The following is a 24,163-nucleotide window of genomic DNA, read 5'->3' on the forward strand; positions in this document are numbered from 1 at the left end:
AATAGGAAAAGACATTAACCTGTCCAAAAATTCTAGTAATATATGTACACGCAAAATAAAAGTCCATTTTGATATCACATATGGAAACGCCCAGAACAAACCCAAGGCTAGAGTTTAACACTTTTAACCAGGTTCTTCTTGATACCCGTAAGTTCACCACCGTAGCCGCCACGGCCTTCACCACCCTTGTACTGCTGGCGAATACTGCTAAGCTTCTTCTTCTTGTCTTCGAATCTCTTCCTCTTCTTGACACGGGGGTTGCGCGAGTCCTTGTTCCGCTTGGCCGCAAGACCCTTGTTCTTCTCGATCTGGTACGTGATGGCTCGTTTGCCGTCCGGTCCGATCTCCTCCTGGACCTCGACGTGTCCGCCTTCACGGGCAGCCTGCGCGTAGGCGTCGGCGCGAGCCTTCTTGTCGTCCTTGCGCTTGTTGGTCCGGGCTGCGATCATGTCGTAGTATTCGTCGTCGTCCGAGCCGGATCCTTGGCCTCGCAGCTCGTTGGCGACCCGGCGGTCCTCGTCGTCACTGTCGCCGCCCAGCTGTTCGGCTCCCTGGGGTTGCTGACGACCACGCTTCTCGGCTTCGGCGTTCAAGCGGGCCTGGCGATCCCTCAGGCGCTCCCGATACGGTAGATCAGCATCACCACCGGCGTCCCGACCAGCAGCGGTACGCTTGTTCGCCTTCTGGGCGAGTTGAGAGGTGTAGAAGCGCAGGGAACGTTTCTGCTTGGCCTTCTCCTCGGCTTCCCGGGCGGTGAGGGCTTCTTCGTCACCGAAGTCCGAATCGTCTTCTTCCTTGGCGGATCTCTTGGTCTTTTGAACGGCGCGCTTCTTGCCGGGCGCCGTGATAAGGTCGGATAGATCGGCAAGGTTGGCTTCTGTCTTCTTGACTCGCTCTGCTCGGCGGGCGTCGGCTTCGGCCTGGGCCTTCTCTGCGGCGCGCTCGGCCTTGGACAGCTTCTGTTTCTTCGGCTTGGGCTCTTGGGCGTCCTTAGTCTTCTTGGTGGTTGTTGGTGCGACATCCAGTGCGTCCTGCTCCTCCTCGCTGTCCACCTCAGAAGGCTCGGGGGTGCTGATGTCTTTGACCTTCTCCCAAAGCTTTCGGGTTTTGACGAGGGATCCCATAACCGGGTGGGCGCGCAGGTCGGCAGGCGAGAGAGCAGTTGCCTTTCCTTCGGCGCCGTTTGCGGGGGATGTCATAAGCATGAAGTAGAGACCGATGGTACCGAGATATGACGAGAGGGCACGGAATTTGATGACAGAAACGGGGGGTGCGTCCAATGTGTCGTCGTTGATCTCCGTGGCGCTCGCAGCCTGTGCAAGCTCCTGGAGTACCGATTGAAGTTCACCGAAATCTTTGGCCAGCGGCTCAAATTCCGGGTATCTCGATTTCAGGATCTTCAATTTTTCCTCCTCGCTCAGGTCCTCGGAGACCTCAGCCTGCGGTAGGACCTCCGTTACCACGCCGGATTCAGCCTCCTCGCCCTCCTTCTCTTTACCGGATTCCATCCACTCGGATTCGTCGAAACCAAAGTCCGCCTCGTCCATGGCCTCCAGCTGCTTTTGTTGGAGTCGCTTCGCCTCCTGCTCTTCCTCAAACGCATCCGCCTCCGTTTCGATCTGGTCGGCATTGTAGAGATCCTTCTTGGAAGAGCCCCAGGCGGCTATACCTTCCTCGTCCTCGTCCTCCGAACCACCTTGTCGCTTGCCCTTCGACCCCAAAATATCCTCGTCCTGGTCATCCATGTCGTCCTCGTAGTAACCACCCTCATCGGCTTCGTCGTCGTCATCCAAGTCGTCTTCGTCCACAGACTCGTAGCCCATGATCTCCTCGTCGGAGGGTTGGATATCTTGCTCTGCGATACGACATCAGAAACCATTCGATGAAAACACAGGGGATGAATTGAGAGTAACCCACCATCCTCGATCAATTTCCGGCGTCTCTTCGCATCGGGAGCTTCGTCCACTAGAACTTGATCGCGACCCGTCTGGAATTCGTCCTCCGAGTCGTCGAATCGCTCTTCCATACCGAACTTGGTCTTTTCCGGGGCAGGCGCATTTCTGGCCGCAGGGCGACCGCCAGCCTTTCTTTTCTTCGCCATGACTGAAACCTCCGATGAATTTGCAGGGAATCTGGACAAGACTACAAAACTCCGGCTGTCCTGCACCGATAAACTTTTGATAAAATTTTGGGGCGGGTCTCTCACCGCCCGCAGTACGCTAAACCTTGTCAGGCAGTGTTTGTGCGGTTTGCTGCATGAGATGTATCTTACGCTCTGATACACGGAAACCGCGGAATCCCCAGCCAAAAAGCGATACGGCAGTGTAATGCGCATACGGGCAGCCGCTCTCCTTTCCGCCTTCCTCAAACTCAACATACGAAACACCAAACAAGCAGGACCGCCCATCTTGACCGTGTAAGGAAGCCTCGGACTGCGTGTTGTCGTTCCCTCTTCTTCTCCCCCCGACTTTCTCGCTCTCTTTCTTCCTCATGCATCAAACACTATCCTTCTACCTACATGACTTATCGCCCACACAGCTGGGAATTTCAGTCGTTCTCTTCGGATTCTTCGTATATACCGCTACCAAGATGCTTGGCTTTGGAACTCGTAACGAATTTGTGGTGGACGGCCGGGTAAGTCTCCTCGCTCTGACATCCATCTCAGGGGCAATTGACTGACATTTGGGTAGACCATCGTGATCACCGGTGGCTCCGAAGGCATGGGCAAGGCCACTGCTTCCCTGCTTGCCGAAAAGGGTGCCAATGTCGTCCTCGTTGCACGTACCACCGCGAAGCTGCAGGAGTCCATGGAAGTTGTCAAGGTATGTGCTCTACGTCTTCCTGCTGAGAACTACGCTCACAACCTTTTCCAGGGATCCGCTGCGGACATCAAGAAGCAAAGGTTCCACTTCATCAGTGCCGACCTCACCAATCCTGCCGAGTGCGAGCGGATGATCGAAGAGGTCACCGAGTGGAACGGCGGTCTCCCTCCTGATGTCGTCTGGTGCTGTGCGGGCTACTGCAACCCTGGCTTCTTCATTGACACGCCCGTGCAGACGCTCAGGGACCAGATGGACACGGTCTATTGGACTGCTGCCAATACCGCTCATGCCGTGCTGAAGAAGTGGCTGAAGCCTGTCGGCCCCAGCCAACAACAGGCCCTGCCTCGCAGACATCTGATCTTCACTTGCTCCACTCTTGCTTTTGTTCCCATTGCTGGCTATGCTCCTTACTCCCCGGCCAAGGCTGCCATTCGTTCTTTGTCCGACACACTCAGCCAGGAAATCGAAATGTACAACGGCTCTCGCATCACCAAGACCCGCTGCGAAGCGACTCCCGCCGACGTCAAGATCCACACCATCTTCCCCATGGGAATCTTGAGTCCAGGCTTCGACAAGGAACAGCGACTGAAGCCCGAGCTCACCAAGCAACTGGAGGCTGCTGACAAGCCCCAATCCCCCAAGGAGGTTGCGAGAATCTCAATCGAGGCTCTGGAGAGAGGCGAGTACCTGATCACCACGATGTTTGTCGGCCACGTGATGAAGGGAAGCGCTCTCGGCGGTAGCCCTCGGAACTACGCTATCCGTGACACCTTGACCAGCTGGCTCAGTAGCCTGGCATTTTTGCAGGTCACTCCCGATCTCCGCAGGCAAGCTTGGAACTGGGGAGTGAAGTATGGTCTTCCGGCGGCCAAGGAGAAGGAATGAGTGCCATCATATCGCATGTTACGTCTGGTCTGATGCTGTACATTAAATACCCTGTCCTGCTTTCTTGTGTTTATCCTTATAGCCTTTGACATTCCTGTTCCTTGAAGCATATCCATAACCACCTACGATAATGAACATTAGTCTGTCTCCCTTGGGCGCTTCTTGCCTTTGAGGGTCCACAGGTAATGAATGAAAAGCATTCTCTTTGATCTCTCTTGCATCGTCCTTGCTCTAGAATAATCACCGGTGAATAGTTATTACCTGAGGACTCTCAATCAACCGATGTTGTGTCGGACCTAAGAGTGATCATCTCGTAGCTCTCGAGCTGAGGTTCAATATATATCTCCACGTTTCACGACAGAACCACACAAAACCGCGCTTTCCCTTGCCCTGTCGAAAATTTAAAATCAAAAAATAATAAATAAGGAGAATAAATAGTACATCAAAGAGAATCTCAAACACAAAGACCATCCAGTCTTCCACCTTGACGCCAAACAGCTCGAGAAGATGCACAACAAAGCCTCCGCCCGAATCGGGTTAGCGTAGGGCTTGCGGCCGATCGGCGTGACGTCGAGGCTGTCGAGTCCGCGACCGCAAAAGCCCGCATCCATTGCGACGATGGCTGGGGATTTTACTCCGTCCCACCTCCATTCACACAATTCTTTCATTGACCGTTTCTTTGTTCCCAGAACTCCTGGGACTCTTTCTTTCAAAATGCCAAACGGCAGATGAACCATAGTTCCTCGAAGTTTCCAGGCGCCATATATAGTCCAACGACGGCGCCGCCGTCACCACCGCGATCATGCTGGACGCCCTCTTTTCGTTGCCAATCATGACGATCCTCCTCATCCCGGCCCTGTCGTCCTACAGAACGACTCTGAACTTCATATTCTTCTATATGACATGGACGACCCTCGTGCTGTCGCATACGCCCCTCCGCGTTGAATTGTTCGGCACCGTCGCCGTGCGCGTGATCTTCTGCTTCGTGCCCTCACTGCTGTTCTTTCTGTTCGATATCCTGACACCCTCCGCCGCGGCGGTCATCAAGGTCCATGGCGAAGCTGGTCTTCCTAGTGGCGGCAAACGGGCCAGGCTCCGACGAGAAATCTTCAAAGTAGCCGGGTGGTCGCTGCTGAACATCTTCCTGAGTGTTGCGGTGCAAGCGGCCATCGAGAAACTTCGTATCGATGGCATGCGCATGCGCAGTGCGGTCAAGGTCTCCATCAAGCTGCCCATGCCATTCGAAATCTTCAAGGGACTACTTGTTACGCTTTTGGTTCGCGAGGTGAGTTTCGAGGCCCTTCCCTTCCCTTCCATTCCACTACACTCGTCATCTCGAGAGCTCAACTAACACCACCCCCCGTTCTAGGTCCTCACCTACATTATCCACCGCTACATCCTGCACTCGCGCGATCGCCGAGTCTCCTTCATCACTAAAACCCATCGCAACTGGTACCACACTCTTCGCGTCCCCTTCCCCCTCACCGCGCACTACGACCATCCGGCCCTCTACCTCCTCGGCACCTTCATCCCCACCTACGTCCCCGTCGCGCTGTTCCGCATCCACATGCTCACCTACCTGTTCTACATGGCGCTCGTCTCCCTCGAAGAGACCTTTGCTTTCTCCGGCTACTCCGTCATGCCTGGCAAGTTTATCCTCGGCGGCATCGCCCGCCGCACCGAGATCCACCTGTTCACCAACGACAGCAACTTCGGCCGCTGGGGTCTGGTGGATTGGATCTGTGGGACGCTTACCGTGGACGACGACGACGAGGATGGCGGGCATCGCAGGGAGTTGGCGGATAAGGTGCAGAGGGCGGTGGATGAGAGTACGAGTCGGAAGTTTTATGAGAGGAGTCGGTTGAAGAAGAAGGGGAATTGAATCCGATAGTCTGTTCAGTCGGTTGTTCATGGATTGATTGAATGGACAGAAGGTGTTGATTCATCACCTTGAGGATGTTGCTGGGGGTAGGGAGATCTAGGAGAACTGTTCTTTTTTTTTTTTTTTTTTTTTTTTTTTCAAAGTTTTTGGCATTTGGTGCGTAAATAGAAGTCTGGGAGGGAGAGATTGCCTTTTTTCTTTTCTTACCTTGTTGGATAGCTTGAATGTCTTATTTGTATCTACCTACGTTATATGCTGTATGATGCTACGATGTCATTGAGTGATGTATTTTGGAGATCGGGGATTGGATAAATACGCACCTCTTAGACCTAGTCAACTTAGTATAGAAAGAAACCGGGGTATGTGGATAAGGAAACCAATTCCTGGGGATTTCATTTGCCACTATCGGGGATTGATTAGGGCACACCACCCACTACTTACTCCGTCTGTATCGATCTACTAAGTCGCATCTGGAACCAGGAGAATACTATATATACTAGAACTGTTTATTAAACACATAACCCACCCGACCCTGAAGATAATTATAAATCATACTGAACATAAACACATGTACCAGCTGCAGTGATATGAACAGCGCAGCCAGTCATATCTTTTTTTGGTCTTTTTTGTTTTGGATTCATATTTCGGCTCATTTATCAAGAAACATAATTGAGAAACATTGTCCTGCGAGATCAGCAGCCAAAGAAGTTCAGACGCGAGGGAAGTGAGGAAAGAAACCAGCCGGGTTTCGTGAAACAGAGGGGGGGAGACGGGGGAAGAGAAAAAAAGAAAAAAACAACCAGGAGTTTTGTTTTGTGTTTTTTTTTCTTCCGAATTGACCGTAAATCCTAATAAGAGCAAAATCGGGACTCCGAATCGAAGTTACATATTTCATGAAAGCTGTGCTTTTTCCTTTCCCTGCGTTGACCTTCTTTTTTCTCCCTTCTTCCTTTAACCTCTTGTTCCTCACCCGTCTTTCCTCGGGTAACGAGGAAGGAGATAGGGGGAGTAGTTAAGAGACAAAAGGGAAAAAAGTAAAAAAAAAACTGCCAATCTGCATTCTAAGCCGCCCCTCACATTTAAAAAGATCCTCCACACTTCAAATCACCGAACCCGCGGCCGCCGCATCGACATGTTTACCACTTCATCTCGTGGGGCTTGTCGCCGTTCCGCAGGCTGAAGGAGGTGGCGAGGTAGCTGCCAAGGAAGTTCTCCTTCTTGACGCTAGCGAGGATGGACTGGTCGACGGACTTCTGGTCGCTGGCACGAGCGCTAGCAACGACCTTCTTCTGTAGAGGTGGAAAAAGACCTAGTTAGTGATCTGGACTGATATGGATCTCGAATCTCTCCCCACACATCCGCAGAATCTCTTCCCCGGATGCGTAGATTGAGAAATTCCACAGGGCGCAATTTCATGACATACCTGGGGCTTCTCTCCCTGCTTGAAGAAAGCCTCCTCAGTCTTCTTCTCGTTGACCTTCTCCTTGGTGAAGTAGTCGGCGGTGGAGACCTTCTCGAGGGTCTTGGCGTCGACACCGCTGACGTCCACCTGGGTGGAGGTGGCGATCACGTAGCGGGAGTTCACACGGCGGAGGGGAACACCGTTGATCTTGAATGGACCGGTGACGAGGAGAACACCCTGGTCGAGGTGCTTGAGGAGGACGACACGCTTTCCGCGGAAGCGACCGGCGAGGAGGATCAGAACGGTACCGGGCTTGAGGCTCTCACGGAGCTTGGTGGGACGGACAGCCTTGCGGACCTAGATCGTTGCAACAAAAATTGTCAGAATATTGGTTCTGGCTTCTCTTGTGGTCGAAGACATGTGGAAATTGCGAAAAAAGCATATAAATCATGCGAAAACGAAAGATGCGATCCCGTTATCAAAAAACTCCATGGTTCCCCAATCTGCACCGGTCTTTTTTCTCGTCCCGCAGGATTTCGACCGGCGCAATTGTCGCACTTGTTCAAAATAACGGACCGGTATCTCCCATTGACACAGGACTTGCTGCTTTTTTCTGCTTGATTTCCTTGCTCAGGGTGTACTGACTTTCCGGGGCTGCGACTCGTCATCAACGGGGTACCATTTCTGGGCCTTCTGGGCCGGCACGGTCCTCTGGCCCTTTCCAAACTGCTTCGTCTGGCCAACAGTAGAGTCCGACATATTGGCTGCTGGGGACGAAGGGGAGTCGAAAAGAATGAAAGGGGGGTGGTTGTCGACGGCGGGTGGTTGTTGGAATTGATGTGTGACGGTCTACTTGCGGCCCAGGGCGGGAAATCTGAGGTTTGTGGGAATCACGAGCCCTAGCCGAAATGCGCTAGTGCCGATTTGGACCGCCGCCTGACCGCCCGGAGCGCCCGCCTGGCCGGCCTGAGGCACCGGCCAAGGGAGCCGCACAGCGACCCAGAACGCACCCGGCCCGCTGACTCAGCCGGCCCGATGTTGTTGCTGGGCCTGAACTGACGTATCTTCTCACGCCGCAGCTTCTTCCCCAACTTCAGCGTCCCGTGTTGTCTGGGGTATATCATCAGAAGTCGATCCACCTGGACTTTCCTTTCGGCTTATCATTGTCATTGACTTCCATTCTTCCACCATGTCGATCGACCCGATCATCACGTTTAAGGCCGGCATCTGTGACCTGGACGTAAGTTGAAGACTCGACCGTAGCTTCCACCCATCCAAACTTGCGCTGACTGCAGATGTGCCACGACCACAGACTTCCAGTGACACTCCCATCGTCAAGCCCAAGACGACGCCCGGCTATATCTATCTCTACTCGGAAGATGAATTGGTACACTTCTGCTGGCGGCCCCGGTCCGCTCCTCACACGGAGCCCGAGCTGGATCTGGTGATGGTCCCCTCGGACGGAAGCTTTTTGCCCTACAAGCCCGCCAACAACAGCACCCCCACGAACGGTCGTGTCTACGTCCTGAAGTTCTCGTCCAGCTCCCAGCGGTATCTGTTCTGGCTACAGTCCAAGACCCAGCACGAGAGAGGCGATGCGAGCTGGTTCAGTCCTCGGGATCTCAAGCTCGGCGACATCGTCAACACGTTGCTCCAGGGTGAGGAGGTCGATGTGGAGGATGAAATCGCCAACCTGCCCAGAGGCTCTGGCGGCGGCGATGATGACGAGACCATGGAGGATGTCGAAGGTGTCGACCATGACCCGAGTCACAACCACGGCGGGAACAGTGGCGGAGCGGGCCCGGATGCTACCGGCGGAGATGTCAGAGAGGAAGGCCAGGAGTCGAGGGAGGGTGGTGCCGACGGCGGAAGAGCGTAGGTACAGAGCTCTGTTTTTTCTTTTTTTCTTTTCTTTTCTTTTTTCTTTTTTCCCCCCACTTTTTCCAAGTCTTCCGGCTGAGCAGGCCGATGTCAACCTTGTTGTTATGCTTTCTGTGAATCATATGCTAACCCCGTCACAGAGCAGCTGATGACTCGGATCCTTCGTCGGTCGTGCAGAACTTCTTGCAGTCCATCCAAGGGAAATCGAGCAACCAATCCCAGGACCCTGACAGACCATTCACTACGCTGCAAGATCTCCTTCCACCGTCCGCTACGTTGCCTTTTGTTGAATCCGCGGATGACAAGACCGTCGACAATCTCCTGAGCTTCCTGCCCCCCACGCTTCTTTTGTTGGCTGCCGAAGTGGACGAAGTGCCTGCCGAGGACAGCGCGGAGCTGGCGTCGGCGGTCATGGAATCTCTGGAGCTGTCGCAGAAGAAGGGCATTCTTCGCAAAGTTCTCCACTCGCCCCAGTTTACGCAGAGCCTGGCGAGTTTGACGACGGCGATCCGAGACGGTGGTCTACCGAGTATCAGCGAGGCGCTCAAAATTCCCGTGGAAAACGGAGGGTTCCTGCGAAGGGGAGGGGTTCCACTGGGCGGAGGGGATGCTGTCGAGACATTTCTGCAAGGGGTTCGGAATCACGTCAAGGACTCGGCCCAGGGCAATCCGATGGAGACGGACTGACTTGTTGAATGACTATTACATATTATCTGAGCCTCTTCTTTTTTATATTTTCCATCGGTCTTTCCCATGTAACTACTAGTAGCCATTTCTTTCCCACCATAGAAAAAAGCCGACCGGGAGAAGCCGTCCGGAAATGAAGCCGATCCATAGAGCAGCGATTTTCAATCTGTCCAAATGAAGACCGGATGGAGCTTGTCAAAGTGTCAACCAAACAGTCTATTTTTGGCACTGGCGGGCCCGGAGTTAGGCAACCTCATTGTCTCCATCTGCGCATATTTCCGTAGGGCCGAATGTACCAGGACAGAGAGGGAGGGTTGCATACTGGGAATGTTATGCATGGACAAGGACGGTATTATTATTATTGGCAGTAAGCAGTAGGCCGTAAGCCGTAAGTCGTCCTCCAGGCACTGCAGAGTCCCTGAACATGAAGTATCTGTTAGTGATCTGCAGGCGACCAACCCGTGGTTCCTCACCAGCCGTAAGGCTTTCAACGGGCCACCCAGCGGCGTCCTCAGCCCCGGCTTGGCCAAGAAGCTCCGCGACTTTGCGATCTGGTCGTCGACCACCTGTCCCTTGGATTCATTACAACCATTGCTATTATTATTCTGCTTGCTGCTCCTCCCGACTATGCCGTCTTCGTGCCAGCTCGTCCGGTGTGATTGGCCCCGTTTTTAAACGTTCCGTGCCGACCGTCTCAGCCAAAGTCCTTTTCCCTGTACCTTTTCTCCCCCAAATTAATTAATTAAGACAGCGAGGAAAAAAAAGACATTTCTTCTCCGGACGAACTCAGGCACCGGGGATATCAAACAACAGCCCCCAACCGTTGGCTACGCCCGATTGACCGTCTACCTGCGAAATTCCATCGAATAGACATCTTCCCTTGACCTCTCGAGCGTTTGCGACCTGCGATGTCTGCGTTTGGTTAGCAAATCGATTGTGCCCATGATGGCTTCCAACGGCCATGATCGCGGCCCCCACGAAGACAGCTTTTCGTCAGATCATTCAATTCCCTTACAAGACCTCTCCGGCCCGCCGGACATCGGGAGACATCAAGAGGCGGGGACCAGGTTTCTTCCGGGGCGGTCGTTGACCAGAAGACGCCGGTCGGAGACGAATTACGAGAGAATAGCGGAGGATTCCCCGATCGAAAGCACGACGGCTGCAGGAACCGCGCACCACCGTCGCCAGGAATCCGATGCCCACGATGCCTTCCCCGAAGATCCAGGGGCCTTCGCGGCCGCCATCTCCTCGGTCGGACTCTCGTTCGAAGGGCCCCCGGGCCATCCTGCGACGCACAGCCGCGACGACCTCGACACCGTGCCCTTGGACGGCTACGGCCTGCAAGAGCCTGCGCATAACCTCACCCCTAGCGTTTCATATAGCGACACCGCGCCCTTGACCAATATCGGAAATATTCAACCTATCAGCGGGGCGACCCCCGAGCGCGGGAGGCAGAATGACAGGCACAGCGCGCAGACCGTCCATTTCCCGGACGACAGCCACACGGGGGCGCGCCTGGGTGATGATCTGCATAATATGGAAAGTGGACTGGGTGGACGGAGTCGCGGGGGGAGCATTGCGACGGAGAGGGGGCGCTCGCTGTCCCCTTCGGCGTCGGGCTCTGCTCTGATGCGGGCCAGCTCGATGATGAAGTCCATGTCCCAGCGTGTGGTCAACCTTAGTAACGAGCCGGAGGTGGTGGAACAATCGATCCAGAGGGAGGAGTCCCACAAGAATTCGCGGCTCGAAGAACCCCCGTCGCTTCCATCGCTGCCGGATTACGCCCACGATGCGCCCTCGACGCCCGAGTTGAACGGCCGGGTCAAAAGAGAGAAGTCGACCGCAAGTAAGGCGTGGAGATCGCTCAACAATCCGCTCAAGGGGAAGTCCCTCGGCATCTTGGGCCCCGATAACCCTCTGCGCCTGTGGCTGTGTGATATCTTGGTCCACCCCTTCACCGAGCCGTTCATTCTGATCGTGATCATCATCCAAACCATCCTGCTGACGATTGAATCGTCCATGTCAGACTGGCATAACGCCGGCCCATGGGGGACTAGTGTGATGGACTATCCCTACTTCGCCATCTTTGTCATTTACACGCTTGAACTGATTGCCAAAATCCTGGTGTCGGGCTTCATCATGAATCCTGTCGAGTATAGTACCATAGATCGATCGATAGGGTTTAGAAAAGCCGTGGCGGAGAAAGGGAAGAATCTCATCGCTCCGCAGCGACAATTATCGACGAGAAAGGCATCACCAGCCCCGGAACACCCACAGGCCTCGATTATACGCACGTTCACTGGCGGGCTGAATCAACTCGAGCAAACTGTGGTCGATGACCCTCTCCAGAAGCGTCGGGTGAGACTCGCTCATCGGGCCTTTCTTCGACACTCGTTCAACCGTCTCGACTTTGTCGCCGTGGTGGCTTACTGGGTCGCCTTTTTCCTTTCCGTGTTCGGAGTCGAGACCCGCCAGCAACTCTTCGTCTTTCGAATGCTCAGTTGTCTGCGTCTCTTGCGTCTCCTGGCATTGACCAATGGTACATCTGTAAGTTCCGCCGTTACGTATGAAATTGGCGCAAGATACGACGTTGCTGATGTACGTGAAAACAGATTATCCTTCGAAGTCTGAAGAGGGCTGCCCCATTAATGGTGCACGTTGCCTTCCTGGTAGGCTTCTTTTGGCTTCTCTTTGCTATTGTCGGCATCCAAAGCTTCAAGTCCAGTTTCAAAAGAAGTTGCGTCTGGCGTGGCATTGACGGCCAAGAAGACTTTATCTTGAATGACGCGGATGGCACTCTCCAATTATGTGGTGGATATCTCGATCCCGTCACCGGCAACAAACTCTCGTGGATCCAGATGAATGGGGAAAGGAGCCAAGCGAAGCCAAAAGGCTACATTTGCCCAAAAGGATCAGAGTGCGTCGAAAACGAGAACCCTTATGGTGGAACCGTGAACTTCGACAACATCCTCTCCTCGCTGGAACTCGTTTTTGTCATCATGAGCTCCAATACATTCACCGATCTCCTCTACTACATGACCGACAGTGATTATCTTGCTGCCGCTCTCTTTTTCGCCTTTGGATTTCTCATTCTCAGTTTATGGATGGTGAACTTGCTGATTGCCGTCATCACACACACCTTTCAGGTCATCCGAGAAGAGAGTAAACGGAGTGCTTTTGCCGTGAACAAAGTCGACACGGCGGAGAAAGAGCAGCAACCAGCTCCGAAAGAGAGTAGTTTCAAGCGCCTATATAACAAGGCCGACTGGTTCTGGGTCACTGTTATTCTTTTCGGTCTCATCGTTCAGGCGTTGAGAAGCGATTCCATGTCGGAGGGTCGAGAAACATTCGTCGATGTCACGGAAACGGTCATCACCTTTACGCTCCTTGTGGAAATTATCTTGCGCTTTGCCTCCGATTGGCGCGGGTTTCATAGGCACCGGCGCAACTGGGTAGACCTGGGGCTCGTTATCATCACCTGCATTATCCAAATCCCCGCCATCAAACACTCCGGGAGGCCGTACTCGGTCCTCACTCTCTTTCAGATCCTTCGGGTGTACCGAGTGGTGCTGGCTTTTTCAGTGACAAGGAACTTGATTCAGGTTGTCTTCCGCAACGCCAAAGGTTTGCTGAACCTGATTGTTTTTGTGTTTCTGATCACATACCTTGCATCCATCTTTGCCACTCAGCTCTTTCGCACTCAGCTTCTCGACGTTGACCCTGCCGACATCAATTTCACCAACATCTACAATTCGTTCGTCGGGATGTACATGATCCTGTCCAGTGAAAATTGGACTAGTGTACTCTTCAATGCCACCTCGAAAACCAACCCTTACAATACTGCCTGGATATCCGCCACCTTCCTCATCATTTGGTTCATTGTGGCCAATTTCGTCGTCCTGAACATGTTCATTGCGGTCATCCAAGAGAGTTTCGATGTGTCGGAGGACGAGAAGCGAGTTCAGCAGGTCAGAGCGTTTCTGGAGCAAAAGCATGTCAGTGGGACTTCCCAGGGGAACCTGTCCCTGACCAAAATCCTCATGATGGGCCGGGACTCGGACCGTTACAAAGACCCACTCGACTACGGGCCAGCGGCTCTGGAGATGCTTCTAAAAGATGCTGTCGTTCAAGATTTCCTGGACGAGCAACAAGGAGTCGCGGAGAACCGCCGAAGTCGGTATATGGAGGCGACGGCTGCGGCAGAGACCGAGCAGCCGGGGGTGTTTGCGCGGGCGTGGACGACCGCTACATCCTACGTCACGCGTAAAGAGCCAAATCCATTCTATTCCAAACTGAAGTTCACCCGCGCCTACGAGGAGCTGGACCCCCGGGCCATGGCGCAGGAGGTCGTGTCTGCCGCCGAGCAGAGGAAGCGAGCACAGCGAGAATACCTCATGCGACATCCGAACTACAACAAATCCCTGTTCCTCTTCGCGCCGGACAACCACCTCCGCAGACTGTGTCAGCGCATTGTAGGACCTGGACGAGGGCACCAGCGTGTCGAAGGTGTCGACCCTTACAAGCCGGTGTGGTACTCGTTCTCTGCATTTGTCTACGCCGCTATTGTCGCCATGGTGCTGCTCGCGTGTATCACCACCCCGATCTATCAACGCGACCACTTCCGGAACGACCGAGACTGGTTCACATATACCGATATGGGATTTGCCATTCTATTCACCATTGAAGCCCTCATCAAAGTCATCGCGGACGGGTTCTTTTGGACGCCGAACGCCTACTTCCGCGGATCTTGGGGATTTATTGACGGCATCGTGCTCGTGACACTTTGGATCAACGTGATCAGTTCGCTGTTCGAGGACTGGGGAGTTTCTAGAGCCATCGGAGCTTTCAAGGCGCTGAGAGCGCTGAGACTGCTGAACGTCAGCGACAGTGCCAAGAATACCTTCCACTCCGTTATCATTGTGGGAGGGTGGAAAGTTATTGCTGTAAGTCCCTGCGCCAACCTTGCGCGACAAAGATGACATGACTGATATTTTGCGTAGGCCGCATCCGTTTCGATGAGTTTTCTGATCCCGTTCGCCATCTACGGAGTCAATTTGTTCAACGGCCAATTGGTGCAGTGCAATGATGACGACTTCGAGGGCAATTTGGACTACTGCGTGAACGAGTACATCAGCGAGCCTTACAATTGGGAGGTTCTCGCGCCCCGGGCAGCTGCTAATCCGTACTACGATTTCGACAATTTCGGAAACTCGCTCTTCATTCTGTTTCAGATTGTCAGTCAAGAGGGCTGGACCGATGTGCAGTCCAGCGCCATGAGCATTACCAGTAAGGGCCAGCAACCCGAGGACTACGTCGCCCCGGAGAACGGGCTCTTTTTCATCGTGTTCAACTTGCTCGGAGCCGTTTTCGTCTTGACCTTGTTCGTGTCTGTGTTTATGCGCAACTACACGGAACAGACCGGCGTGGCCTTCCTCACGGCCGAGCAGCGGTCCTGGCTCGAGTTGAGGAAGCTTCTCCGGCAGATCTCCCCTTCGAAACGCTCGTTTGAGAACTCCAGCCACAAGTGGAAGATGTGGTGCTATCGGGTCGCCGTCAAGAAACATGGTCGATGGGCCAGATGTGTTACCACCATTCTGATGCTGCATCTCTTGCTGCTTGTTCTGGAATTCTATCCGGAGCCGCAATTGTGGGATATAATAAGAAGTGAGTTAGCGCGTTGAAGTTCTATATTTCTGATTGTATTCTGACTATATATCTGCAGAGGGTCTCTTCTTTTTCTTCTGTCTTTTCTACATTGCCAACGTCCTCATCCGACTGATTGGGTTGGGTTGGCACCGGTTTACTCGAAGCTCCTGGGACCTCTTTTCATTGCTCGCCGTTCCGGGAGCATTTGCCACGACGGTTCTCAGTTTCCTTGGACACCAACAGGTGATCGTTGAGTTAAATAAGCTTTTTCTGGTCGCCATCACGCTCCTGCTTATCCCGCGCAACAACCAACTGGACCAGCTTTTCAAGACGGCGGCCGGTAGCTTGACGTCCATCGGAAACCTGCTGGCCACCTGGTTCGTGCTGTTCCTGGTGTACGCGATTGCGATGAACCAGGCATTCGGACTCACCAAGTTCGGCGAGGGCGAGAACAACAACGTCAACTTCCGCGACGTTCCCCGGTCTCTGATCCTTCTTTTCCGGACCAGCTGCGGCGAGGGGTGGAACGAGCTGATGGAGGACTTTGCCACGATGGAGCCGCCCATGTGCACGTACGGCAGCGACTTCCTGAACGACGACTGCGGCAGTGCGCCGTGGGCTCGCTCCCTCTTCATCTCCTGGAACATCATCAGCATGTACATCTTCGTGTCGCTGTTCGTGTCGTTGATTTTCGAGAGCTTTTCCTACGTCTACCAGCGAAGCAGCGGGCTCTACGCGCTGAGCCGGGAGGAAATCCGTCGGTTCAAGCAGGCGTGGGCGACGTACGACCCCGACGGCACGGGGTACATTTCCAAGGAGCAGTTCCCACGGTTGCTGGGAGAGCTGTCGGGCGTCTTCTCGATGCGCATCTACGAGGGCGAGTTCACGATCGGGCGCATCCTGGAGGAGTGCAAGGTCGACAAGCGCGACTCGTTGATTGCGCACCGGCGCGTGGTGGAAGGACTCGACCTGGACCGCATGGGCCGGATTCTCCGACGCATCGACATCGACAACGTCCGCGAGCGGCGGCAGCGACTCAACACCTTCTACGAGGAGGTGCTGGTGTCAGCGGACCCGGTGCGCGGCATCTCGTTCCACTCGTGTCTCATGATCCTGGCCCATTACAACGTGATCACCGACAGCAAGAGTCTGCGGCTGGAGGAGTTCCTGCGTCGGCGGGCCCGACTGCAGCGCGTCGACGAAGCGGTGCGTCGCGCCACGGTCATCGGCTTCTTCGACACGTTGTACTGGTCGCGCGAGTTCCGACGGCGCGTCGAGCACAAGAAGTCGGCGCGCATGAGCTTCGTGCCGCAGTTCTCGGTGCCGGAGATTTTCGTCGACGACGGATCGCATGACGACCGGCCGGAAGAGGAACGGCGGCGACTGGCGACGCAGGAGCCCCTGGTGCCTGGCGGCGAGCCCATGCTGTCTCCCACGTCGCCCACCCACAGCAGCGGTGGCCTTGGAGACCCCGGCCCATCGTCCTCGCGCGGAGCCCATCTGCCACGCATCGACACCAGCCATCTGGGCCATATCTCGGCCACCAGCTCGCCGACGACGGAGTGGTCAAGCATCAGCCCGTCGCTCTCGCCGCGACGGGATCGCGCACATACGATGTCTTCCAACTACGACACGGGGCCGGACCCTCACGAGCAGGAAGCATCGGAGCACTCGCGCCAGAACAGCACGATGAGCGTGCGCGACGTGATGCAGTCGCTGGGCGAGTCGGCCTGGGGCGAGAGTATCCGGCGCAGTTTCACGCAGCGACGACCGGATCGACGGTCGGATTCGTAGTATATACTAACTCTATGATAGGATGATATGATTTTGTTTGTATTTTTTTTTACTTTCTGCACATGTAAACTGCTGGTACCTGTTATTTTGTCTCATCTCATTTCTTGACGTCTTGGCGTGAAATTGCATTCCGCTAGAATCTTGGGAATTGCATAGCGGTGGCGTGTGATCTTTGTATGTATGATTGATCGATTGAATTGAATTGAAATGATCGAATCCATCGAATTCAGAATGAATCGGATTGACCGAACGAGCAAGGCGTAAGGAGGCGAGGGATTACCGGATGCGGATTCGAGGAGGCGATTCCGAGCGAACCTTCTTCCTCTTCTTCTTCTTCTTCTTCCTGCCAACAATCGGAAACGGCGCCTCCGGAAGCAGCCAAAGTTGATCCATCACCTGCCGATCGCCGTCTTCGTTCGGCTCTCTTTGTATTGTATTTATCATATAATCTCCATCCGAATCCTCTTCCTTCTCGCCATCTCGTGTCGCTCGTTCGTATTTAATCGCTCGTTATCCTGCCGATCGACATTCCGATCCTCATTCATTATCCCTTCTATCCACTTCGATCTCATCTTCTACTCTACTCTACTCTATTCCGATCAAAATGCGCCCCAACCTCAACCCCCTCCACACCTCCTTCCCCCATCATCATCACCACCATCCACGCCCTCAAGACCAAACCAGCCCGACCAGAAGCCCAACCAGTCCCGCCACCACCGCCTCCATCTCGTCGCCCTCCCCCCCAACCTCCCCATTCTACTACTCTCCGCCTCGCCGCCTCCACCACCACCATCACCCAACCCACCCTCGCGGCCGCCTCCCCACCCGCGATCGCCACGATGACGACCCCCTCCCGTCTCACCCTCCTCACCACGCCCCCTCGACCCCAGGCTACAGCTACAGCGCCAGCCCCTCGCCATCCAGCGGGCCCCGCACCAGGACCTCGCCGTTCCGCCTGAGCGCGCGCTCACTCTCGCGTCCCATCTTTCTGCGACGACGGCCCTCGCGCGCAGAAGTCGCGCTGAGCGAGGAGCGGTGGCGCGCTCGCGAGGACCAGATCGAGCGCCTCGGGCTGCAGATGCTGGAGCCAAGGCCGGCACCGCCGAATTCGTGGGCGGCGTGTGCGGATGCCGACGCGGCGTTGGGGATTGGGGGGTTTGCGGGGGGGGAGTATCAAGGTATGGGGATGAGTATGGATGGGGCGGTCGAGATGGATTATGATGCTGGGTCAGGCTCGGGTTCGCCGTGGGAGAGGACGAGGTTGGGAGGGGGTTTGAGGGAGCAGAGGGTCGTGATGGGGGGCATTTTTGAGGTTATGGAGGGGAGGGGGTAGTTTCTTGTCTGCCATCTATGGATGTGCTCTCTCTCTTTTTCTATATCTCTCTCTTTTTCTATATTTCTCTCTCTCTCTTTTTCTATATTTCTCTCTCTCTCTTTTTCTATATTTCTCTCTCTCTCTTTTTCTATATTTCTCTCGGGTGTTGTTTTGGTTGGTTTGGTTTGATTATCACTCTCTCACTTATTTCGGTGCTCTTGGTGGTTTTATTCTGCTCTTACTTGATGTGAATTCCGGTTCCGGTTCCAGTTGGGGTCTTCAATGTTGGAAATTTATTATTGCGGTAGTTGGACGGACGGAGTATTGAAGCGATGCTTGATTATTGATTGATTCGTATAGTATATAAAGCTGCGTGGACGGAGTATATTCTGAGATGAAATGAAGATAAGACTGTTTACTCTTATTTATTATAAGTGAGGTTGGATTTGTTTATACCATTTGTCATTTTCATTTTATCTTGCCTTTTCTATGATGGTCTGGTGTTGTAGTGGTTGATATCGTATGATACAGTTATGGCTATCCTATTTTCTGGTTCTGGTTCTTCATTTTTGATTCATGTGCAGGGATATTCACTCTACACATTGAAATGTATGTAGGTGGTTTAGCCATGAGCACTAACCAAAACAAAACTAACCATGAACCAAACCAACATCCTCTCAATTGATTGATTCTGATTGAGTGAGGTCATGCCAGTACTGGATTCAATTCAACCAACACCATGCACATACGTCAGGTAGATAGATACATTCAATCAATCCACCATGCACCCTCCACTCCACTCCACTAGAGATAAAACAAAAACAACAGAAAGAAAGAAATCCACCATGGTAACTACCTGACGACCGAACACCCGCCACAGAAAGCAGACGCAGACGCAGACGCTAACAGCCAGTGCATGCATGCCAAAAGAGGATCAGAAACATGGCGTGGGTATTTGTATTTCGAGCGGGCCAAAAGCGATAAAACAGAAAAAGAAAAGACATAAGAGAAAAGAAAAGGGAGGGGATACAAGGGGGGTTCTGATCTCCTGTCCTACATAACTTCGGACTTCACTTGAGTCGGAGGGTTGGGTTTGGGGATATTGGATGGTCTCGGGTATTGTGTATCTCGCTCAGGCGTATTATGAAGGTCGATTTGTTGGGAGGATGGCGAGGTGTAGTAGACAGACTGACAGCGCGGAGACTCAGAAGGCATGTAGTATGTTCCCTCGACTCGTCCGCAGTCTCCGATTGTTGATACATAACGGTAGACGGACAGATCAGACAGGTCCAAACCAACTGAGCAAACCGCTATCTCGTGCCCTTCCGTTGATTCGGCCACAGCTGTCCTCGACAATTGCTCTCCCCACAAAGACACGCCACCGCCTGCGGATCGACATGATCGACCTTCTCCGAGCCCGGGTTATAATCGAACGTCAGCTCAGTCAGAGGGGGGATATCCTTCAGCGAGAAGAACGCCAGGTCGTAGAGACGCTGGTCGGCCTGGTTGCGGGTGGCGGGGAACATGCGACAGTTAGGATTGCACGAGTGATTCATGAAGCGCGTGGGGGCGCCGAATTTCTGCCCATCGATGACAAACATGTCCTCTTCTTCGACGGTGTCGTCGAACCAGTCCAGGCCGAATAGGTATGAGTGGCCGTGTCGAGCCATGCAGAGCTCTTCGCGCACGTCCGCCGCGTCCTTGGTGATCACTTCGCCGAGGTAGCAGTCGATGAATTGCCCGGCGCGGATGTGGTCTGGGGACCGGAGACCTGTATCTTAGTTAGCGGATGGTCAGTAGATACTGGGTCGAGAGGAATACCAAAGCCACGGTTGTCGGTGTGGAAGATCTCTAATCGAATGCGGCGGCCGCTTTGTACGACTCGGTTCCAACAGCCAGCGTTGCAGTCGCAGCGAGACCCGCACTCGGATATCATCATGTTCCGTTTCATGAATTCCGGCGTGAGCACCATCAGTCGTGCGTCGTCTTTGGCTCGCTCATACGGAATGATGGTCTTCTTGGAGTCGTCCTCCTCCGTCTCTAAACAAGTACAGCGGCTCGGGTCACAGACCATCGCGCAGGAGCAACCCCCGTGAAACTCATCCGGGGCAGGCTGGACACCTTTCCGCAGCAGGTTACTATTGATGAATTCGAAATTCTCAAACTGAGCCAGCAGCTTTTGATCAGTAGCAGCGAAGGTGACGGCAGGGCCCTTGATGGCAGACAACTTGCGCTGGAGTGAACGCTGAAGCTGCAGGTTAACTTCTGGGCGGGAAGTAAGAAAGGGACCGGGAGTTCCAATCTCAAAGGGAATCTCAGCCCGATTGACTCTCTTGGACTTTGGGTAAGCACCCTTAAGGGCGCGTTCTTCATAGGCATCTGTCGGGTAGTACTTCTCAGAGAGGCCAGTAGGAACTTCCGAGGTGATCCGCTGAGCGCTGGCTATTTCAGTTCTCAGCTGGCGAGAAGGAGAGGGGACAACGACTTTGAAGCTTTGGAGTTGGTCTTGACTGGTGGGACCAGGGCTTGGAGTAGACGGCTGGACTGGTCTCTGAGACAGAAGAGAGGGCTGGTGATAGGTGATTTCATGAGACTTTTGGTGAGCGCCATTGGTAGGGACATTCTGTTGCCGTTTGGTCTGTGGAACCGCATGGTCTTGTTGATTAAAGTGAACAAAAGATTGGAGATGGCGCTGGGCTTGTGATTTAAAGAAGTGATTTGAGTGGCCAGAGCTATCACTGTCAGTCCCCCTGTTATCTGAGAATCCAGAGAAATTGGCCTGATTAAAGGGAGAGGTGGAGAAGACCGAGGGCCATTCGAGAGTACTCTGCTTTCTCTTCAATGGCACCGAGCTGGGATGTGAATGTGTCAGGTGGAGGTTATTTGCAGGAGTCTGTATAGATCGGGGTCAGCTGATGATCACAAGACACGATCCACAGAGCACAAGAAATCTGAGAGGAAAATCAAAGTAAAGTAAGTGGGTTTTGGCTCCCACCAAATCAAACAGTAACCTATAAAGCTCGCCAGCTGGGAATTATGATAATATCACCCTAGAGGTTATAAGGAATCTCGTAGGCGTATTCGGCCCCCGAGCGCAGGTAAAACCAAATAATAACATAAAGATCATGGAAGGGCGAGAAAAAATCAAGAAACAAGATGGGGCTTAAATCCGGGAATACGATATCCACTTAAACCTCACTTACCAAAGTCTTGGGGTGGTTTTGGGTGTCGGAATCGGAGTCTTGGGTCAGGTCGATGACCATCTTGAATTGATACACCCTAGGGGGCGAAACCAGGCCGCTAAAAGGTGGCGCGGTTGGGGATCAAGACTGCACTCCAGGCCCTTGGGGAAAGAGAGATAAAAGGAGAGGAAGTCTTCTTGGGCACGCAAGTCTGGGACTCTGCAGAGGCTAGTCCTGTTTGGGCAGGGGAAATGGTTGCTTAGTCATAGGGTTTATATCTGAGGTGAATATTAAATCATGTAACATGTTAGAGCAGGAAGAACCTAGAAAACCTGGTTTTAAAACAAGGAATTGTCTTCTAGTGAATTAAAGATGATAAAGGGAATTCTTGGGAAGTGAAGTTAAAAAGAAGTTGATATCAGGTGAAGATCAGGTAGAGTGAGACGCCAGTCTGATAGGAAGATCAATCCGATATTCCACTTGTCAGGAAAAACCGTTCAGAGCGCCCGCTTGGCTCCCATTTCACCCGCGTTTGATCTATCAAACAACAACAATGGGCCAATCAGGATCTAGGACTGCAAATTACCTGATCTTATGAAATAAACCGACAGACTTGTAGAGAATAATTCAGCGAATCAGGTGCAGTTTTCAGAATAAAATTAGAGGCTTTTATAAGGCCAGGAGAGTTGTTTGAAGTTTTTAAGGAATTCCTTTGTTTTTCCTTGGCGCGATATCAGTGCTGACTAAGCAGGATCATCAAATTATAGGTCGGACGATGCACTCAGATGTCGAGGCCTACAGGAGTAAATCAAATGCTTAAATAGTAGTATACTTCTTTTACCTCTAGTGTTTAACTGAACTGTTTCTGCAAGTCTGCCTGGTTGCCTGTCGCGAGTACACTACGTCGGGCCAGTATAAGTGCTCCGGGTGCGTTCTCGGGCACTCCCCATTCATTCACTAATATACTCCGGCTGACTTAGTTTCTCTTGCCTGCTCTTCAAGCCTTTTGTCAGAGTAGCACGGATCTGCCCTGTGCTGACTAAGTCATCATAATAACTAAGGTAGCCAACTAAGTTGTGTTGTAGAGGCATACTTGTGCAACCAACCGGCTCGTTTGCGTTGTTCGTTTGACGCTCATGAGTCAATTATAAAAGTCCGATATGTCGAAACGTCGACTTTATTAGGAACTGTGTAGAAAGGATTTATATTCGCAACGACATGTTAAAACGCATATAAATCGCTTTCTTGAACACAATGAGACGCGCAATGCCCTATCACGGGACATTTATGTTGGAACTCAGGCCACCCTGGTTGCCTGGTGTATATCTGCTGACCAGACCAGATTAGTATGACCTAGACATGCCGTGGCCAACACTGATAGATCTCTGAGGTCCGTCTCCGTCTTCAGAAATACAAATACTTCGCTCCCATTGAGCGCTATAGGCCATCTAGGCCGACGGTTATGTTCTGAGCGGTCGGAAGTGCGAAAGCTTGTTGTCGCTTCTCGTACCAAATTTGCCCGTTTGTGTTATATGCCTTAGTGAATCCGATGCGATCATCCATCCAGTTGCGCTTTATACGTGGGATCTTGATATGAGGATAATATAAGGGTGGGCAGCCACTTCAACAAAGGCAGGGCGCGGTATCTTGATTTGACAAAGATCTTCGCGATTTGCTGTCAGTGATGGTATTTGTCAGCCAAGATTAATTGTAAACATTAGTAAAGGGCTCAAGTGACAACAGCGTAGCAGGCTAGAAGTAGAAAATAAACCAATAGGACCAGAGATTTCTCAATCAAGAAATGACAAATTTTGACACACAATTTAGAGGGTAATCGAGGACTTGCAGTGCATCTGCAGAGCTGGCGACCAGGCCATCCAGAAGGAGACTTGACGAACCAGAGACTTGAGGGTTCTGGTGACTCAAGACTCAAGAGCTCAGGCTGTGAGGGTTGTGAATGAAGCGTTGGCTTTTTCTGGGTTGTTTCATGGTCACGGACGTGTCTGAGATCAAGAGCGACCGAGACAATGGTTTTTGAGTATCTAACCACGATAGCAAGGTCATTTGGCCTGGGTAGTCTGTTGAAAATAGAGTAGAGAGAGAGTAAAGGAAAGAGAGAAAGCGAAGGATCGGTGGGGATGTGGGTCCGAGAGCTAAGCTCCACTTGCTGCAAACGGCACAAACAAGCCAAATCCGTCCGCTGGCCAACTGGCATTCGGCGCCTGGAATCTAGGGTTTGCCTTGGGGGATCCGCCGCCCGCGTCTGGGGCTCGCCTCCCAAACTTCGCCCGCAGCTGCTTAGCCCGGGCCCCGGGGCCGCTAACTACCCGTCAAGACGATCATGTTGTCGCTACAGGTTCATTCGTTGAGACTAGTTTCCTAATTCTGAACCATCCACCTTAGTTCTGTCGCAAGAAATCTCTAGAGCACCTTTCTTGGCTAAATTGGCCAAGCTAGTATTAGCAGGCCTGACAAGAGCCCTACAAACACGGCCTATAGCTGGCAAGTGTCAAGCCAATATCCAAAGAATTCATGGCTATCAGTAGCACACATGGGACACACTGATCTATCTCTTAAATAGGCAGGACGAAGACATGGATTGCATACACCGGGATTGTTTACCTCCTTTGCGACCTATCAATAATTGCTGGGTAATTATGTCCAATT

At 52.9% G+C, this 24,163-nt stretch overlaps 8 protein-coding genes across 8 annotated transcripts; 5 read left to right on the plus strand and 3 right to left on the minus strand.

Moving 5' to 3' along the window:
• Window positions 1-24: 24 nt before the first annotated feature.
• P170DRAFT_393739 (uncharacterized protein) lies at window positions 25-2,146 on the minus strand. The gene is made up of 2 exons (XM_024846029.1): window positions 1,918-2,146; window positions 25-1,855 (listed from the first exon to the last, which is right to left on the minus strand). The coding sequence occupies exons 1-2, from the start codon at window positions 2,099-2,101 to the stop codon at window positions 108-110; spliced, it is 1,932 nt and encodes a 643-aa protein (XP_024699086.1). The 5' UTR covers window positions 2,102-2,146; the 3' UTR covers window positions 25-107.
• A 250-nt stretch (window positions 2,147-2,396) lies between these two features.
• Window positions 2,397-3,899, plus strand: ksrA (3-dehydrosphinganine reductase). The gene is made up of 3 exons (XM_024847197.1): window positions 2,397-2,634; window positions 2,691-2,822; window positions 2,874-3,899. The coding sequence occupies exons 1-3, from the start codon at window positions 2,491-2,493 to the stop codon at window positions 3,705-3,707; spliced, it is 1,110 nt and encodes a 369-aa protein (XP_024699087.1). The 5' UTR covers window positions 2,397-2,490; the 3' UTR covers window positions 3,708-3,899.
• A 432-nt stretch (window positions 3,900-4,331) lies between these two features.
• P170DRAFT_514108 (sterol desaturase family) lies at window positions 4,332-5,727 on the plus strand. The gene is made up of 2 exons (XM_024855174.1): window positions 4,332-4,992; window positions 5,077-5,727. The coding sequence occupies exons 1-2, from the start codon at window positions 4,510-4,512 to the stop codon at window positions 5,587-5,589; spliced, it is 996 nt and encodes a 331-aa protein (XP_024699088.1). The 5' UTR covers window positions 4,332-4,509; the 3' UTR covers window positions 5,590-5,727.
• A 778-nt stretch (window positions 5,728-6,505) lies between these two features.
• Window positions 6,506-7,796, minus strand: P170DRAFT_441241 (60S ribosomal protein eL6). Its single transcript, XM_024850271.1, has 3 exons — window positions 7,637-7,796; window positions 7,013-7,348; window positions 6,506-6,878 (listed from the first exon to the last, which is right to left on the minus strand). Exons 1-3 carry the CDS (start codon window positions 7,748-7,750, stop codon window positions 6,726-6,728), a joined length of 603 nt encoding a protein of 200 aa, XP_024699089.1. The 5' UTR covers window positions 7,751-7,796; the 3' UTR covers window positions 6,506-6,725.
• A 384-nt stretch (window positions 7,797-8,180) lies between these two features.
• P170DRAFT_369477 (uncharacterized protein) lies at window positions 8,181-9,559 on the plus strand (the record flags this gene model as incomplete). Its single annotated transcript, XM_024844906.1, has 3 exons — window positions 8,181-8,231; window positions 8,304-8,866; window positions 9,013-9,559. 3 exons carry the CDS (start codon window positions 8,181-8,183, stop codon window positions 9,557-9,559), a joined length of 1,161 nt encoding a protein of 386 aa, XP_024699090.1.
• A 654-nt stretch (window positions 9,560-10,213) lies between these two features.
• Window positions 10,214-17,213, plus strand: cch1 (calcium channel protein CCH1). Its single transcript, XM_024846030.1, has 4 exons — window positions 10,214-12,106; window positions 12,172-14,502; window positions 14,560-15,223; window positions 15,282-17,213. The coding sequence occupies exons 1-4, from the start codon at window positions 10,502-10,504 to the stop codon at window positions 16,997-16,999; spliced, it is 6,318 nt and encodes a 2,105-aa protein (XP_024699091.1). The 5' UTR covers window positions 10,214-10,501; the 3' UTR covers window positions 17,000-17,213.
• Window positions 17,214-17,305: 92 nt separating this feature from the next.
• P170DRAFT_441245 (uncharacterized protein) lies at window positions 17,306-18,475 on the plus strand. Its single transcript, XM_024850272.1, has one exon. The coding sequence runs from the start codon at window positions 17,604-17,606 to the stop codon at window positions 18,330-18,332; it is 729 nt and encodes a 242-aa protein (XP_024699092.1). The 5' UTR covers window positions 17,306-17,603; the 3' UTR covers window positions 18,333-18,475.
• Window positions 18,476-19,624: 1,149 nt separating this feature from the next.
• On the minus strand, window positions 19,625-20,853 carry clrD (histone-lysine N-methyltransferase Clr4; the record flags this gene model as incomplete). The annotated part of the gene is made up of 2 exons (XM_024844864.1): window positions 19,625-20,085; window positions 20,136-20,853. Coding segments are annotated over 2 exons (1,179 nt in total), but the record flags the coding sequence as incomplete, so codon positions are not given.
• Window positions 20,854-24,163: the final 3,310 nt, after the last annotated feature.

This window comes from Aspergillus steynii (genome assembly GCF_002849105.1).
Source record: "Aspergillus steynii IBT 23096 chromosome Unknown P170scaffold_10, whole genome shotgun sequence".
NCBI lineage: Eukaryota > Fungi > Ascomycota > Eurotiomycetes > Eurotiales > Aspergillaceae > Aspergillus > Aspergillus steynii.